This window comes from Microchirus variegatus, assembly GCF_963457635.1.
Source record: "Microchirus variegatus genome assembly, chromosome: 1".
Classification (NCBI taxonomy): domain Eukaryota; kingdom Metazoa; phylum Chordata; class Actinopteri; order Pleuronectiformes; family Soleidae; genus Microchirus; species Microchirus variegatus.
In genome coordinates this window covers 34,160,119-34,178,667 of record NC_139802.1, presented here as the reverse complement: position 1 = coordinate 34,178,667, position 18,549 = coordinate 34,160,119, and the positions used below count along the sequence as shown (strand labels likewise).

At 38.0% G+C, this 18,549-nt stretch overlaps 1 protein-coding gene across 1 annotated transcript in view; it reads right to left on the bottom strand.

Moving 5' to 3' along the window:
* ctif (CBP80/20-dependent translation initiation factor) overlaps positions 1-11,247 on the bottom strand; it is a gene marked incomplete at both ends in the record, with an annotated part of 35,735 nt that extends 24,488 nt beyond the window's left edge. The window contains 6 exons of the mRNA XM_083893436.1: positions 4,188-4,266; positions 4,411-4,515; positions 6,545-6,618; positions 7,505-7,627; positions 10,159-10,230; positions 11,071-11,247. Coding sequence (XP_083749562.1) covers positions 4,188-4,266; positions 4,411-4,515; positions 6,545-6,618; positions 7,505-7,627; positions 10,159-10,230; positions 11,071-11,247 — 630 coding nt within the window. The remainder of the gene's footprint in view (positions 1-4,187; positions 4,267-4,410; positions 4,516-6,544; positions 6,619-7,504; positions 7,628-10,158; positions 10,231-11,070) is intronic.
* Positions 11,248-18,549: the final 7,302 nt, after the last annotated feature.

The window sequence follows — 18,549 nt, the reverse complement described above, 5'->3', positions numbered from 1 at the left end:
CAGCAGTAGGACCAGGGACAATGGCAGGAAGGGACCACTGGGAGGGGGCTGCCGGTCACCATGACCCCCTCGATATTGTTCTGTTGCCTACCAGCATTTGAAGGATGGAAGGGAGAAGTGTAGGACGAGTGGGGAGAGGAGGGAGTAGGATGGAGCGCAATTATGGTGGTCAGAAGAGAACAGGAAACAGCAAATAGGAAGGAGCAAAGGGAGACGAGGTAAAACCATGTAAAAAAAAAAAAGATATAAGGGAGATCGACAAGTGCATTTGAGGAGAGGTGAAATCCACAAGATCAGTAAATATGTGTGCGTAAATATTGCGAGTGGAATGCAGGGCTCGGGAAAACTGACAGTTGATGTACAGACCAGCAAAAAGAAAAAAATCCCCCCCTCCTTCTCAGCTGGCGTCCTGCTTTGCGGCACGTACACTTCCAGACAGAGGGGCCAACCAGTGTGTAATATCCGAGCTCCAGACTTCTGCTTTGTTCCTGCTGGACGGCTTTGTCCACAGCATAGACCAGACCGGACGTCTCCTCAGTGACTCGCCACTTTCTCCCCCTCTCAGTCTCCTGGGTCTCACACACACCCTGCTGTTCTGGTGCCCTCCATTTTCAAATCAGCTGCTTGTGTTAATGTCTGGAGTTTGTTGATTTTGTCTCATGGCCTTAAATCTTTTCTCTGGAGAAATATGTTACTTGAATCTGTAAAAGTAATATCTTACAGTTTGAGATTGAGATTAGGGCTGCTACTAAATGACGTTCATGACTGATTATTATTTTCTCACGTAATCATCATCAAAACTTTGACCAACAACTGGAAATGCAATAATTACAGATTAATTTTTTGTCTAATCAATTGAATTAAACAAATAATCACATGCAATAATTTGTAATCATTGTATTATTTATAATGTTGCTGATTAGGTGTTGATTAGATGTTTGTGTTTTACATTTGATTAACTGGTGTCCTATCTAAATTATTTCTTCCCGCCAATGGATTTTGCAGAATTCTACACAGATTTGTTTTTCACTATTGGCGGTCATGCATTATGCAAGGTTTGTGTAATACCTGGCATGAATCCACTGAACAAATATTTGCCCTCTGACCCCTGAATGCATCTGTCATTATGACCCGACACTCAACATGTGACTGGGGTCATTGTCTGGATTGACATTTAAGGGAGGTCAGTAGACGTGCAGCACAGTCTGAAGGGTGAGAGGAGGAAGCCCCGCTCTAACTGAGCTGCTCACACACCCACATAGGAACGAGATGTTTTCCACATCCCATGGCTATTTGTAAATCTATTCTGTCTCCTGGAAAAGGGGAAGTGAGGCTTGGTATGAAGTGTGGAATGTCGTCAGGAACACTGGATGATGTAGCTCTGTTGTACAGTAACTGGTGACGACCAGGGGAAATATGTTATTGTTGTAAGTTAAAAGGATTATGATTGAAGAGAGGCTGATAAACAAATATTATTGTGTTAAAGGCCAGTTTAACAATACAAAGGGTAGAGGAAATACAGAGCTGGAACAAATGTTTCAGTACTAGTGCAACTCAACTCAATACATTCTGTAAATATGTGCAGAAGTATATTAACTGCAAAGAGTACTAAAAAGGATCGTCTGGTTGTGCAGTAAAATGTCTAAATGTCCTTGAGACTGATGTAATTAGATTGTTATATTGAATATTGCTGTTTGAGCTGCATGAGGTAGAGGCAATTAAACAGACCATCAGGTCAGCTGAAGTTAACTGTGGTTGTCAGCAACAATTAATCAACAAATTAAATAGAACTAAATGATTCACCAACCACTTTGATACTGGTTGTATTTTTTCTACAGTTTTCCAATTACTGCTTTGTAGTTAATATAAAAAAAAGTTTTCTTTGTTCTGTGACAAGAAACTATCTTTTTTAACATTGAAGGATGTTACAATTTTGAGGTTTGGAAAACATTGTCCACAATTATTCAACATCTAATCAATTGAGAAAATGATCCATAGATTAATGACAATTGAAATTACAGCTTACGTGCTTCCAGCCTATTTTACAATGTTTCACTCTCAACTTAAACTATGGGCCCTCTCTGTTGTATCGGGTAACATTTAAAACCAAAGAGGGTCCTGTCATTAAAAGGAGAATAAACTGGGCATCAGCTATGTGACATCATTGCTGAACGATTCTGGCTGTGATACTTGGTACAGGCACAATGTGAGAAAAAAAACCTGTGTGGTGATCTCAGTAGTGCGAGGCAGAGAAACGGACAATATGTGGCTGTCACTCCTCAGCTCTGCATATGTGACCTTACACATCCGATCCCAAGCACAGCAGACAGAAACAGCTAAACCAATCCTTCTTTTGGCCCTAACTGAATGAACGGAAGAAGCAATGTTGGCCTGGCCAAGGAACTATACAACACAGAAGCCATCTTGGTACCGCAACTAGGCACGTCTTGGCTGAAACTCTGTGAGAGATGAAATGCAGCACAGCTCAGAAGCCAAGAGGGGAAGGAAAGAGGAAGAGACTGTAGCTCAAACACTATGAAAGATGGAAGATATTTTGGCTCAGAAAGCAAAGTAGGAAGAGAGAAGGGTGACATCGGTGACCTTCAATAAACTCCGCCACCTTGGAAAACACAATGCTCATTACTTTGTACCCGCTGTTTGGTACAAACAGCTGCAAAATAAATGTTCGCATCGTCGAAAAAATATAGTAAACTGAAATTAAAAAGGTCTCATATACATATACAGCATAGCTCATGCACAGGAAGGACATAATATTCACGTTTGAGAAAAACTTTGAACTTTTAGTCCTTCAGTCAGTCTCTTAAAACTAGATGGATGGACTTTCAAAGTGACAAGTATTTTTTCACATTTTTCTTTAACATGCCTTTGTGGGAGCTCAGCAAGGACACACTTTAACACATTCATGTTTAAGGAAGCAAAATAGGGGATACCGTACAGAAGAAGGTCATGAAAAACACCCACTTGATTTGACGAATTCAGACCGTGGTAGTTTCCTTTTAAAACTGGATAGTTCTCATATTATGAAGTGGTGTCTTTACAAGTTATGTAGAGTACATTTTAGTGATCGATAATTCTTACAGTTTTTAAAGGGACATTTAAATACGTCTTTAAAATGTGTACCTTCTAAATATAAATTAATATGAGCTCACACAACACTGATTAGGCCTATAAGCTCCATGTGACATTTGCAAACTTCGCACAAGAAGTGATCACATTTTGTCATGAATAATGAAGGAAAGGCAGAGGCAGAACAGCAACATTGAAAAAAAAAAAAAAAAAAAAAAAGGTTATGTACTGGAGTGTTAAGCCGGACTTGGAAAAGTCTATGTTAAAACTGAAAAACAACTTTTGCTGCACATATTCAATCAGTCTAATACAACAGTGGTACAATAAATCCTCCTTTTACAACCCGCGTCCACTTTGTGTCCAAATTTTTCAGGGAGTTCATTAATTCATATGTGGAGCCATTTTGGAGGTTGATATATGTGGACATGTTACTATTGTTTTGTCTTTGTTATTGAGATCAATGAGAGTAACGTTGAAATAAGAAAAACAGCTCTGTATGATATAGTACAGCTAATCGGCAGCACATGTGATATGTTTCAAAAATATCATACAGTTGATTTTTGGACATAAAACTGAGACTTATTGCAAAGTGGTCGTGCAAGATTAAATTATTATTTGCAAGGTTAGTAAAGTAACGGTGTAAATGTGGAACAGGCCATACTTGTTATTCATACATACAACCACCAGAGGTCAGAATAATGTTTTTTTCCACTTTCACATTAGTGAACCATTAGTGATGAAAGCTCACTTCAGCGTATCCCCAGCAGGTGTCACCAAAGATCTATTTATACTCAACCTAACTAGTGAGCTGTGCCATTTAACAGAGAATTTGTCCTTAAACCATATAAAGTATTAGAAATTTTAAAGACAGGGAGGTCAATCCCTGTTTTATTTTCCTGGAGTGATCTTTCCTGTTCCGGTGAGTGGGTTATTAACCTGACAACAATACCACTCACTGCACTGTTTTAATCATGCCACAAGAGGTCACTCTCCAACAACTAATGGGAAGTGGCTTTTTTGTAAGGTTCAAAGTTAAACTGAGTGAAACAATCTACATAGGAGCATTTAGGCATGCAAAAAGAGAAAAACTAGTGACTTACAGAGCGCAGATGTGGTAAGAACCTTTCAATGTCATTCATGTCTATTCCATCATCTTCTTCGACTGTGTTTTTGTTCATCCTGACAGAGAAGGAAGTGAGAGAGACATAAGGTGTCAATGAATTATAATGACAGATGGTGAAAGGGGATAATTGTGTCACATAGACAATATGAAGTGATTAGATCAAATTACAACGACTGAAATACTAAAACCATAGATCTTACCCCTCTCTGTCAATATGTGGCAGGTGTTTTGGTGTTCCTCTTAGGTGTTTCCTGTGGAAATGGCTAAAGTCCAGTTTCTCTGGCTGCACGTCCCAACCTGCACCTCTGTTCATTCAGAGACAAAGAAAAAGACATAAAATGTTAAATGTGGTCTAAAAAATGTTCCTCTTTCCTCTCTTTTCCTTGTCTTCCTTGTTTGTGCAAGAAAGACACCCGTCTAGATTACATTTTCTGTCTAGATATAATAAATACAAATACATCTAATAATAAAAGTTGCTAAATAAAAACATACTGTGATAGTTGTCTCACACTGATCAGACATTCTGTTACATGATCTGTATTTGTTTCTCCTTAGCTTTTAATTACATGTGTCAGGTCCTGTGGGCCTTCAGTTTAAACTGTTGTGATGATTGATATTCAATTCCATTGATCCATTTAATGGTGAAACAGACAGGCAGGATGAAGTTTTGTTCATGATGTTTTTCAGGACATTTATATGAAAAACAATAGTAATACAACAGTGAGTGAAGAGGTCAGATATGAACAACTGACCACCATAATGAATAGATAGAATAGCCTTCGATCACCACTAGGTGATGCTGCCTGATGAGACTCACAGCAACAGCCTTAACAAGCCTCGTGAAATCAATTAAAAATACAGCCCGACTAACACTGGAGTTTTTACGTTGATTTGACGTAAAATCCCCTTCAAAACTAATTTCTCTCAAAATTAGTTTTGAAGGGGATTTGATGCTTTTTATGGCACATCATCAATGCAATTTGTTTTCAACCTCTTAACATCTACGTCTGTGTGAGAGCAGAGTTTCTTACATCACCATGCTTCTGACTCCTTCCCCGTATGCTAAGTGCCAACGTGGCTGAAAGCTAGGTATCTGAAGCTGCCTTGCAGTTGTTACCATGGCAACCAGTCATTCTGCCAGTGAAGCTGATTTATGTGCCATCTAATGCATTTCCCCTCTTTCTCTTTTGATCGCCTTTAAGTTTCAGGTCCAGTTCTTATGTGAAAAAAATAGATATATTTATTATCCAAAAGAAACAGAAAGTTCTTTATGATTAAGTCTCAGAGTATACCTGTTAAATCGTTAACAGTTAGATAGCTGGGATCGGTTGCATCACCTCTCACTCACAAGTTGGTTACTTACCTTAGTTATAGTGTAAGTGTTTACTAAATCAGGTTATAGTCATAGTCACCTTTAAATTTAAATGGTTTGCAACACTTCACTTTAACTCGTAATTGCATCGAGCTGGGTAATGAAACACAAAGAGAATGGCTCATTTAGAGAGATGATAAAGGAACCTGTTATCAGCAAAAGGGTTCAGACAGACACAATCCATATTTTATTTCCTGTACCGTTTCCAACTTGACTAAATAATCAAAATCAAGGGGATCTGCCTCGATCGCTAATTATTATTTTGATATAGAGTCCATGCAGAGTGATGGGGGACACCGTACAAGTTCACAAAACCACTATAACAGTATATGCCAAGCAGAGAGTCCAGTGGTGCTTACTTTATGCCAGCATCTAGTACACAACGTTACACTAATTCTCTGCCGTCATTCACCACGGGAGTTTTTCATGACACTGTTATGCATTCTAAAATGGCAATGTCATACCTAGTATGAAGTTTGACGTTTTCAGTACTTTGTCTACTAAAGAGATGTCTCTGCTCTGGCTGGTAGTTGTTGTGGCGATGTTGAGGAGGACCTCAATGGGCATCTGTGGCCTTTGTTTCCTATTCTGCTTTTCTTGTTGATTGGTAATCAGCTTGTTATCTTCACTTCATAATGACATAATGACTAAACACAACAATGAATTTACTAGCTATGGGATTGCTCAAATTTGGTGCAACCCAAAATTAGTAAACTACTAGCTGCAAACTAGCTAGTAATTCCTACAGATTTAGTATTTTAGTAATTACTAAATCCTGAATTTAGTAGAGACTTACGACAATTGATGCAACCCCCAAACATAGCCTTAACAGAGGAGCAATGAAAAGATGTGAGAGACAGTAGCATGGTATGATGGCAAGAGGCAAAATATATAGACACATTCATTGTGTTTCTGTTATCCATTCTAGGCATATGATGTTTGTGTAACAGCGAGGCACCTACCCAAGCGAGTCCCTTGTGTTGGCTGCCCATATGTCTGTGCCCAGGATGTCAAAGGAGCCATCTTTATTCCCATTCTTGACAGCACAAAAAAGAAAGATGGATGTTTACAGTGCAACCACAAAACACCATCACATATCTTTCACATGTTTATCTTGTATTTCACATTTGTAAGCAGGTACAATACTGGAACTCCTCCTTTAAAAAAAAAAAACAATTATTGAATTTTAAAAAAATGTTTTAAATGAGTATATGAATTGTGCTGATTAAAGGGGTATTCCACAAATATCTCATTGTTTTCCAGGAAGTAACATAAAGGAAATATCCCAAGCTATGACTGTGCCAGTCTCCAAAATCATTAGATCCCGGATTTTTATCAAGGAATGGTCCTTTAACAAGTAATGCTTACATACAGTTGATTTGTGGTAGCCTAACACATTAAAGTGCTCATGTAGCCCTTCAAACAAAATACAATAAGCCATTACTCATTTCCCAAAAACTATTGCCAATAATTGAAAATCTAAAAGAAATCCACTCACTGGCTTAAATTGCTTACTGTATATGTGTCACTAGAATGAAACAATATATATATATATTCAGAGTATATCTGTAACCCATGTTAACCTCAAACAATTCTCATCAACTCATAGAAGCCGAATATGTGACCGCAACTACTCACCATAATAACCACCACAATACACTCGCAGGCATTTTCTTTCTTCAAATCACCTATTATTTGTTTTTATAATTTCCCTCAAGTACTTAATTCACATTGATACAAAACATCAATAATTACTAAGTAACATCTCCTGATCTGTTTAAATCAATCACATCTCCCTAATTGTAATAATATGTCTTTATTTATTGTCATGATTCACTGGGGTGATGTTTTTGCAGCAAGATAGACATGAAGTAGTAAACAAATCGCATACAAATACTCATAAATACTCCTTGTATATTTACCTTGGTGGGGGCTTTGAACTGATTGTTCCTCCCTCTGCTGCCAGATCGAGAGCCAGAACCAGGTCTGGACCCTGAACTGGGCCTGGAGCCTGTGCTGCCATTACTGCTGTGTTCCCACTCGTCCTTGAGAAAGGACAACAAAGAACAAAATATTGGGTTTATTTATATTCTGTTGAGAATGGTGAATGTTCTTCAATGGTGACTCACACATTTCTATTTCTATTGTGTGTGAAAAGACTACCTATTGGAGCTGGTTAGTCTACCTTTAGTTAGTGACAGCTGTTTTACCATTCCTCTTATTTTTGCACTTGTGTGTGTATTAGGATTGTTACAAAAGCCTGCATTGATTAACACAAATTAAGCTCAGTAAGAAGAATTTGTTCAGAATCTGGTCCTGTGCCAGGTTGTTTCTGAGTCTTACTGTAAAACCCACAACAGGGGTGGGTAGAGTAGCCAAAAAAGTATTCAAGTAAAAGTACTGTTACTTTAATATAATAATTACTAAAGTAGAAGTAAAAGTACTCATGAAAATATTTTTTCGTGCTCCAGTTTCTGTGACGTGAAGTAGCATTGTCCAATCCTCAACTTTCCAATATACCCAAAGTATACGCACTCGCACCTGCCACTAACTGTTTTAATTAATTATTAATAAATTCAACAAAATAACTGTTAAATATTATGATATAATGCTGACTACACTTTATACATGTTCAAAGTATCCATATAAACTCGAATTTCTCTCTAGTTTTTAATAATTCATTTAACCTATTATACCTTGTTAAATATTATGAATATTAAAATGCTAACCACACCTGCCATATCTTCAAAGTGTCCAAATTTCATGAAAAAGCATACACTGTTTATTAAATTTCATGAAAATGCATACAATATGTTCAAACTTCCCATTCAATGCATTAAAAAAGAAATGGAGGCTTAAATAATTTTTATATGATAATTAATAAATGTATATAATAATGTAATACATATGATGAATAAGTGCTAAATAAACCCATGATATCCTCAATGTGTCCAAATGAGCTCAATAATAAAGAAAAAATGCCTTAACTATTTTTTCTGTGTTCACTAATAAGTAAACCAGTTAACTTATTATGTAACTATTACCAATCATAGCCAAAGTAATAATGATTGTACTTGTAGATAGTTGTTACATGAATCATTGTACACAATTTGAAGGCAATATCTCCATCAGTCTGGAAGATAAAGCCGAAAATGTGTTTTTAGCATAATAAATTAATTAATTTGCTAATTAATAATAAAGCTACAAAGATAGGGATAATTCTCAGGTGGTATGTGATGCCCATGCAGAATTTGAAGCCAATACCTGCAATACTTTGGAAGATACAGGCGAAAATATGGTTTTTATATCATTAATTAATTAATTAATTAATTAACTAATTAATAATAATAATGGTAGACAGCTCAAAATCAATAGGGATCATCTACAGGGGGTATGTGACCCATAAAAAAAATAAGAACATTTAATCTCAAACGCCTTTCCAGTTATCGCGTTAACGGCTAAAATCTGCGGACGCGGATGCGCAAGACCGATTCCATAATATCCGCATTTCTGGAGGATATAACAAGCATGTTTCTTCCATAGCTATAGCAGCGTGCCAAAGAAATGTATATTATAAGAAATTCTCAGCGTGATCTATACAATGTTGGCAGGAGAACACTTGTCATGTGACCCAACTGGCTGCATTTGATTGGCAAGATTTTGTCAGCCATAGCCAACATTATGTTTTTATTGGTTAAAATAGTCACGTTATAGAAATGTTGGCTGAAGATCTCCCTCAGGTAGAGAAATAGAATACAAGTAATAAAAAAAAGATATGAAAAAATAAAGTAACGACCCTTATGTCAAATGGAACGGCGTAAAAGTACCCTTCGTTCTTTAAATATACACTCAAGTAAAAGTATGTTTTTTAGTCTCTCCTTCAACCTCACTGATTTTTTTGATGCAATCTGATCTCAACATTTTTCTCACCAATGCCGTTTCTCCCTCACTACTAACGTCATATTGGATTATTTAGTTATCTGCTATATCATCATTGTCATTTAAGGAATACTTTGCCACACAATGAAGAATGGTGTAAGGAAAGGAGACATACAGTTAGGCCCATAAATATTTGGACATCGACACAGTTCTCTTTATTTTGGCTCTATACACCACTACAATGGATTTGAAATGAAACAAACAAGATGTCCTTTAACTGCACACTTTCAGCTTTAATTTGAGGGTATTTACACCCAAATCAAGTGAACGGTGTAGGAATTACAACACTTTCTATATGTGCCTCCCACTTTTTAGGGGACCAAAAGTAATTGGACAAACTAAACAATCATAAATCAAACTTTCATTGTTAAATACATGGTTGAGGAAATAGCCCACAATTGTCCATGAAATAGCTTTTCAGTCAATTGTCCAATTGACAATTGTAAGTGAAGGGAAATACAACAAGGAGACTGCAAAGTAAGACACGAGACATTGAGTCATGTAAACTATAAAGGAAAAATTGGTTAAATCAAGTCATAACACTGCAATGAATTTAACTCAATATTTATGATCCTATTAAAGGGTACATTTTTCTTAAAAATGAAATAGACTTGTGGATTGAGCCAAAGACACTTACTGGCTTGGACGAACCTCTTCCCCACGAAGATGTCCAGCTGCCATCTTTCTTGTCATTGCAGTCGTCTGTCCACTGGAGAAGAGAAATAAGGTAGAAGATGCTATGAATTCTATATCTAAAATACCACAAACAAAAGCACAAACATTAACATCGAACAAGCTCAGAGACCCTCAGTGGTGTATTTGTAATTGTATCTTATGCTGTTTTGTGTCAGTGGTGGTTGGTTGTCTATGAAACAAGCAAAGCTCATTTCAGGCCCAGGAAATGCTATATTGTGTTTTAATTTACAGTGTATAACGTGCACAAACGTAAATGGGCTATATCGCCAAGCAAATAACACACAACCAGCTGCTATTTGTTTCTCCGGTGTCATGTATTTTCTACAAAGCAGTCAAAGCTGAGCTTCCCTGGAAGTGACGATTTAGCCGCATTTATATGATCACTGTGGAGCTCACCACATTAAAAACAAAGCTATTCTGTGCTGTCTTATAAAGATCAATTGAAGCTGAGCTTCTTCTGGTTATAATGCACTGCGCTGCGGCGGCAATGTATGAGAAGAAAATCGTGTCGGGCGATCTTTGATAAACAGCTGATTCTAAATAAACTGGTCATATTGTTGATTGAGGTTTCGTGAGCATTTAGTTAAGAAATGTCAATACAAGAGTACATATTTGACCATTTATTTCATGACATTTTAGAGGAAGCAGCGCTCCCTTTGCTGTCATAGAGTAATCGCCTCTAATGTATGTATAGATGGCACAGTATTGGCAACTGTATAACTGCAGGATGTATTCCTCTTACACTGTATATACTGTAAATGAAATCACTGCTGCCATATATAGGTATATATATATATATATATATAAAAAACTAATGCAAGACTGTCATCTATTTAATTGAAGGGATGCTGACCTCTGGCACCTTGCCACCATTGTCCAAGTCCACGTCTCCATCTGCCTTGTCCCCCAGCAGCCCCTGCACTTGGTACTCCAGCACATAGCTGTCAATGAAGCGCTCCAGCTCTTCTATTTCCTGGGAGCGTGTGCTCCCTGCCTCAGACGATGCAGACGCCACTGACGAGTTTTCCATGGCAACCGGCACTGCGATTGATGAAAGAGCAGGAGGGGAAGGAGCAGAGGAAAGGGACCTGTACAGAGAGGAAAAGAACAAAGCAGAAAAAGAGGTGAGCACAAAATGTAACGTTATTACAATATTACAATAATGTATCAGACAGGTTTAATAATAGTTAAAGTCCAAGAGAAATGGACAGTTTTTCTTAATATTTTATTTCAATAATAATTTCTTTCTTTATCTACTGGATAATTTTTTATCCAGCAGATTGGTCCACAATGAAACTAATTATTAGTTGCAACTACAAGTACCACCTAGTTGTGAAGTTCTCACAACCTTTCAAAATTTAAAGCATATTATCTCACTACTGTCATATCTGCACAACGTGCTTCTTGAGTGTCCAACAGCAGAAGTATCCTCTATCTACATCTTTTATAAAACCTCAGTCTTCCGTCAGCTGATTTATCAGACTAAATTCCCACAGTACACTTCTCCATGCCCAAGTCTCACTTTGTTTTCCCCACCTCTTTCCTGCCATCACTCCCTCTGTGCTGTCAGTGTTGATCACCTGACCCCCAGGCCAACAGGGAAGCAGCTTCCTGGCTGCCTGTCTATGCCTGGTGACTAAGCTCCTTTACATCATGGCTTGATCACCAGCCATGTAAAGAGGATTTATGGCCCTGGATCACGCAGAATGGTATCTGCTGAGCAGTGGGGACTCGCTGGGGAACCCTGTGCATTTTTAGCCAACAAGTCAAGCTACACAAGATCATAGCAATCCAGAGACTCTCCTAAGTCTGTTGTTTATATCAAGTCTGGTCTTACCAAGTTCTACCTGCACTTTGTATTATCTTGTAAAAATAGTACCAACAACATCAATGTGAAGGAAGGACCACTGTTGTTGTTTGATGATGCATGTTCTGGGTAATTTGGGGAAAGTGGACAAATTTGATTTAAAGTAATGTCTCCAAAATCAAAGTCTGTAAGCTCTGCTCAAAAATGACAGCTGTCTCACAGTTGTCGGAGTCCTGTTCCTCAGCTAACACAAACTCTGTCGCCCAGTACAAACACAAGCCTCCTGACACTGCTGTCAACAAAGAGCAGGCAGACAAACAAGTTAACTTTATAAAGTCAATCATCTACTGTAAGTTGACCATGTGCCGTAAAATGTGTTGTTATTGTGGTATTTATTCATCAGAAAGGCAATACTTTGAGCTATTTGTTCAACTTTGAATATGCTGCAGTACATGAACCTGATTTGGGTAAATGAATGATGATGGTGATGATGCATAATAGCTGTATGAATGTTAGTGACATTTGGTAAATGCATATGCATACTGGTAATGAATGCCCTGTCCTACTCTTGTCCTTGACATGTAGTATAGAATTACTGCCTAAGGAGAAAACTGCGAACATTTATTGATCCATTCAGTGAAACAGCTTTCAGCTAGTTCTGGGTTTTCAGTCATCAGGTTTTTTTCACGTGCACCAGGCATGCGTATGCATAAGACAGCATCAATCAAAGTAAACACCGGTTATGCATCATCATAGCACCAGCATGCTGCTGTTTGTGAAATGGGACACAAAGTCCTCTCTGTCCTGCTGTGTTTCACAATACATTACCCCAGTACTGCAGAAGTCCAGACCGTTGAATTCTATGTGTTGTGCAGTCAGGGGGAAACGAGTTGGCCTGTCTAACATAAGACTAGACGTTTCAGGGAAGCCCAAATTTGCTCATGTGATTAAAGTCATTCCAAGGCACTGGGCTATAGGAATTTATCTGAGAAGCCAAACAAAGAAAGGCCTGAGGTATTAAGTATACAAGAGAAGAAACACACACAGGCCTCTCTGATCTTTACCTCAGCAGAGAAACTGAGGTTCTCAAATTTTACCAAGTACATGTCTCATCTTGGCAGTGAATTCACCTCAACATGATGCAATTACATGCTCACTCACTTTACAAGATGATGTGGAAACAATATTTACAAAAAGAGCTTGCAGCTTTTAACTGCTCATGAAGGCTGTCTGCTTCTGAATCTGACAATGTTACAGAATTGTAGTCTTTAATCACTGAAGTGCATCTTGACCTCTTTTGTGTTTATTTGATATGGTTTAGTGAAGAGGCAGACAAGAAAAGGGGCATAACAAGCAATATGCAATATCTCTAGCTAGAATTTAACTGCAGGTGCATTAACGTCAGCTAATGAAAAAAAATAGTATCACAACATCATAAACCCTAAGATGGCACATGCAACTAAATTGTGCAAAGCTTCACTAATGAACATCTACAGATTAGACTTTTAGTAGGGTGTGGTATTGATTACATTTTTTAAATATGGTATTGCGTGCACACACACATATCCTGGTCTCCCTCGTCTCCTGAATGAGCTCCGTCTCTGGTCATGACTTCCTGCATTTGACAGCCAATCACAAGCACTGTTAGAGCTCAGTCAAACAACATGCTGTATGCTCATTGGCTCACTAACACTGATGAGATTAACTCCTTAGGTACTGAAATGAAGCAAATCATAATTAGTTAACTAACTAAAAGCTGCATTTTTACACCAAGTAAGAACCAGAGTTGCTGAGTGAAGAAGAAGAACACACAGTTACTCCATTTAATTTTTAGAGAAAAATGTTTTTGTTGTAGTTTTCAAACAATGTGATGACAACCACACACCATGCAGCCTACCATTACAATGTGGGACCTCCCTCTGTCCATCTGTGTGTCCCATCCTCCTTGCCCTTCTCAAACAACATCTTTCAATCCCCCATCCCACACTGGCTGACTCCCCACCCCCTTCCTGTCACCACCCCTCTACACCCCCTTCCTCAGCTGTTCTAACTGAGAGCTGCATGCCTCATTGTCCTAGCCATATGAAAGCTTTACTGTTATTAAAGGACAGGTATATTAGTATGTAGCATTTGTATACATCTTACAGTACACCGTCAATTCCCTTACCCGATTCCGTTGCATAGTTAGATGAACATAATCTAGACTTCTCCATATATATACATTTTTATTGGTCAGTAAGTTGGTCAGTATTTTGACAACAAAAGAGCTTGAAACAAAGAAACAGTGATATTTGGACCCATTTGTGATACATGGACTCTGAAAAAATATAAAAGACAAATGCAGTTCTCTACCAGATCTTGAATTAAGTCTTATTTTAAGTGGAGTGTTGAAAATGCAAATTCATACTTTTGACTAGAATCAGATTAGAATTTTGACATTGTTTTCAACTAATCTTGATGCATTAAGGACTAAAATGCTGAGTGATTTAGTTGACCAAAGCTGACTAATGATAAAAAGGAATATAATGGATTAAGATAAAGACTTAATCAATAAACTAACACTACCTGAGTCGACTCAGCTGTGCATGATTAATGAACAGTAAGGTGAAAGAATACCCAACACTACCAGTCAGCAGAGATGAATGAAGCTTGAAAAACTTGGAGCAGCATTTCCACTGAATATTGAAAACTGTGCCTGAAGCCTAACACCAAACAGACACTTCACTGTCAGACACACACACCATGGCACTGGATAACACATTGCATCTTTGTCTGCGAGGCAGAGACAAATGTTAGTCTACTCTGATTGGATAAATTACTAACCAGGGGGAAATGTATATTCCTTGCAAACATGGCATTTGGAGAAATTGAGTTTAGAACATACTATGCAGTATGGTTAAATATTAAGGACTGATACTCTGGTGAATTCACATGCTTCACCCTTCCTTTAAAACGTTGTAATAAACTTTGATGATAGCTCAACTCAAAAGTAGCAGTGTGATCCTGAAATAGAACTACTTTATGTTCCAAGAACTATTCACATATTAAAATGTCAATATTTTAGTAATTTGGGTAAATGTGTAGTGTATTATTATTGGAACAAATGCATAATCGGAAATAGTGAATGCAGGTATAATGTCTGAAAGAAAAAAAAATTCCTACTCAACATTTCAATGCTATTTCAGTTAAGAACTGTAGAATTAACCTTCTCGACCAAGAAAACCATAATACCTTGGGGACATAATACTAATACAGCAGATCTAGTCATTAGCCTATTTGGCTGTATCATGATATGGTATAATAACACAACATACTGTATAAAATAATTATAAACAATTTTCAACTCAAAAGCTCTGAACCACCACTAATTTGTGGCATTTGATATGTTATGCAAAAACCGAATACCCATAATCCTTACAACCCAAACAGAGATGAACATGAGACCCAGTCTCCTCTGTGGGTGTCCAAGTTTATGTTCTCACCACATGCAGCGATAGCTGCTAATACGCCTAATCTGGTCTACTACTTCCTGTCTGAACAAACTTTAGCAGCATGGTACCCGTGAGTCTGATAAGTCATTGAAAGTACTTGCAACTGAATGAAGCACCCACAAATCTAGATTATTCTACTAGTGTGATATGTGTGCCCTTGTTTATAAAGTGATTTTGTTGCACATATTGCACATCATTTGCATACAAAGATGTGCGGCAATCAGCGAGGAAAAAACTTTAAGCTACTGCAAGAAATAAAAATCAATAATAGTTGTTATTATTTCAAGATAGTGCGTGATTAGTACCTATCCTCTACTTTTGTGTGTATGTGTATACTACATATGCCTGTAGGTATATACATATGCCTTATTATTAAAACAATATGCCTTGTTTTGTGTAAACACGTATAAGGTTGATGACTGCTACGGAATATTCTTTTGAAGAGCTAAAATCAAACATAACATCAAATGAACTGTTGAAATTCCTGCCTTTCATTCATTGGAATAAGATGTGGGTAAATGTGTTTACTCGTACACTGGGAGAGCTGAATGACCTGAATCAAGAGGAATGGACTAGTGTAAGATCGCCTAAACATGCCATACAGGGAAGTCAAAGAGTGTGAGTCTGTGTACACTTAAAACAATAGTCCAGTTGTCCCCCTGTATGCCCCTGTAGTGACCTAATGGGGGAGGACTGGGCATTTTCAATGCCGTCAAACAGCAACACAACAATGCCATTCTGCGTGGATATGCACTCATTCAAAGTCCCAGCAAACAACTGAGGATGAGTAGCTTGTGGCTTTCACATTATGTATGGAGTGTCGGTAGTTTTAAGGGCTCAAAGCTGAATGGTTTGAACACATGGAGTGATGACATAATAATTGAACAACAATACAAAGAACACAACTGCTTGTTCCCACTTTCCATTCCTCCACTAAGCAAACAACATTCACAGCTTTAAAACACCTGATGTCTCTCTTGTCACAAAGCTTCTGTATGTCATCCTCAGTCATAAACCATGTAGTGGCCCTCCCTTCCTCTTTTCTCACTCAATCATCCATACACTGCATGCAAGGTAATGAGTGGTTTCCACTGTAATGAGGCTGAACAGCCAGACTCATGGTGTTCCAGTTTTCTGTCCATGACATGCAGCTGTCTTTGCTCCTCCTCCACATTCTCCAAAGCACTGCATGCATATAAAGGGTGAACGCCACAACCATAACACTACCCCCATTTCTTAGCTCCAACTTGAACATGAGGAACTGACTGAGCTTAAACATTGCTTGATACTCACAAAACCCCCAATACCTGGAACCCTTGGATAATTTTTTGAATGTATTTGTCAACATTTGACAACATTTGACAGTGCTTCAACCATTCATCAAATTAATGCAGCTCTCATATGATCTGGTAGTGGAGATCACAAGGATGATGACTCTGCACTGAAACTGTGTCTAAGGCTGAGTAAAAATCAGCGATAACTCTCTTTTTGACTGTGATAGCAAAACCATCACCAACTTCCTGCATGGTAATTAGATGATATGGCTGCAACAAATGATCAAAACGTTTCTGTGCCACTTCTGTAATGAGGCGATTAACTAATCACTTCAGTCAAAGCGCACACATATGTGCAACTTCAAGGTTTGGATAAAAACTATGATTCGTTTAAATATACTAATATGCAGAACACAAACAAAACTTCAGGCACTTCATCTGCATATGCCAGAAACTTGATCAACGATCATACACATTCTTTACTGAAGAAACGCATGTCCCTCTCAGCAGCATTAGGTAATTGCGATGAATCATTCATTAACCTGTTCTCTGCTGAAGATGCTGCCTGTACAATACAAATCTGGTCTTTTATTCAGTATCAAATTGCACCATATCCTATTTCAATCACAAGGGTCTCTGTTATGCGACTTGTGGTAGCATGCAAACATTCCTCTACCTCTGTAAAGTCACTCCGATCCTATCGCTCTCTGAAAGGCAGGCATCTAAAGAATGTTATGGGCAAACTGGGCTTAGGTAGAACTATAAAACAACAAGAAGAATTCCTATACAATATACAGCCATGTCTATTTAAGTTGCAAGGACACAATCATTCCAGCACTCATCCTGAATGGGCTAGGTGTGTCGCACTCTATGCTAATTCAGTAAACACTATGCAAACCAACTACAACTGCTTATCTCGGTTTCAGATGAAATGACAGCTATGAGGTGAAGGTGTATCATGATTTAATTTGGGTTTTGCTCGGTCATGATAAGCAGCAGCTGGGATCAACTCTGTGTTGCAACAGCTGAAACAGGATGCTGATCTCTGCCAGTCTCAGCTCCTTTCCAGAAGCAGACAGACTTTTGATGGCCATTCCTGTCATTCCTGTCTAGCAACTGAACCACACGTTGACTGAAAGCAAGCTGTTTGCAAAGCTGATGATTAGTGGAAACAATGATTCTATCATGACCTTAGCTACAATCTAATCAACAAAATGCAAAAGATCAGTTTATGTATATGTAATAATATAACAACAACTAAGGATGCACGGTATTGGAATTTTTGCTGATATCCGATATGCTGATATATTTGGGAGTGCTTGATACCGATATATGTTTTTGCCTGCACCGAACTGCAGAGGTCATTTAGTATCTTCTGCAGTGAAATTAACATAATATTTTGATAAATTGATTTGAAAATGTCCATCCTATACCCTTTTGTTGTCATTATTATTTAGCCTTTTCACCTAACCCTTATCTACCATTTCCTTTTGTTTTCAAGTGACAAGGGACAATCACTGAGATCAGCAGATATCAAAGACCTACTGTCCAGAGTGCATTGATCACACTAAGCACATCAGACTCTATGACATGTTTTGATTGGAACATCCCAGGTGTTACTAATCACACTAATGGCTATGCTCAGTTCGTGCAAGTCAGGACAATGTGACAGTGAACCACCATGCTCCCTGAAACCGAGGAGGTAATTAAGCTTATTAATTAGATGCACCTGTGATTTTCTACAAAAATGGCTCCCTATC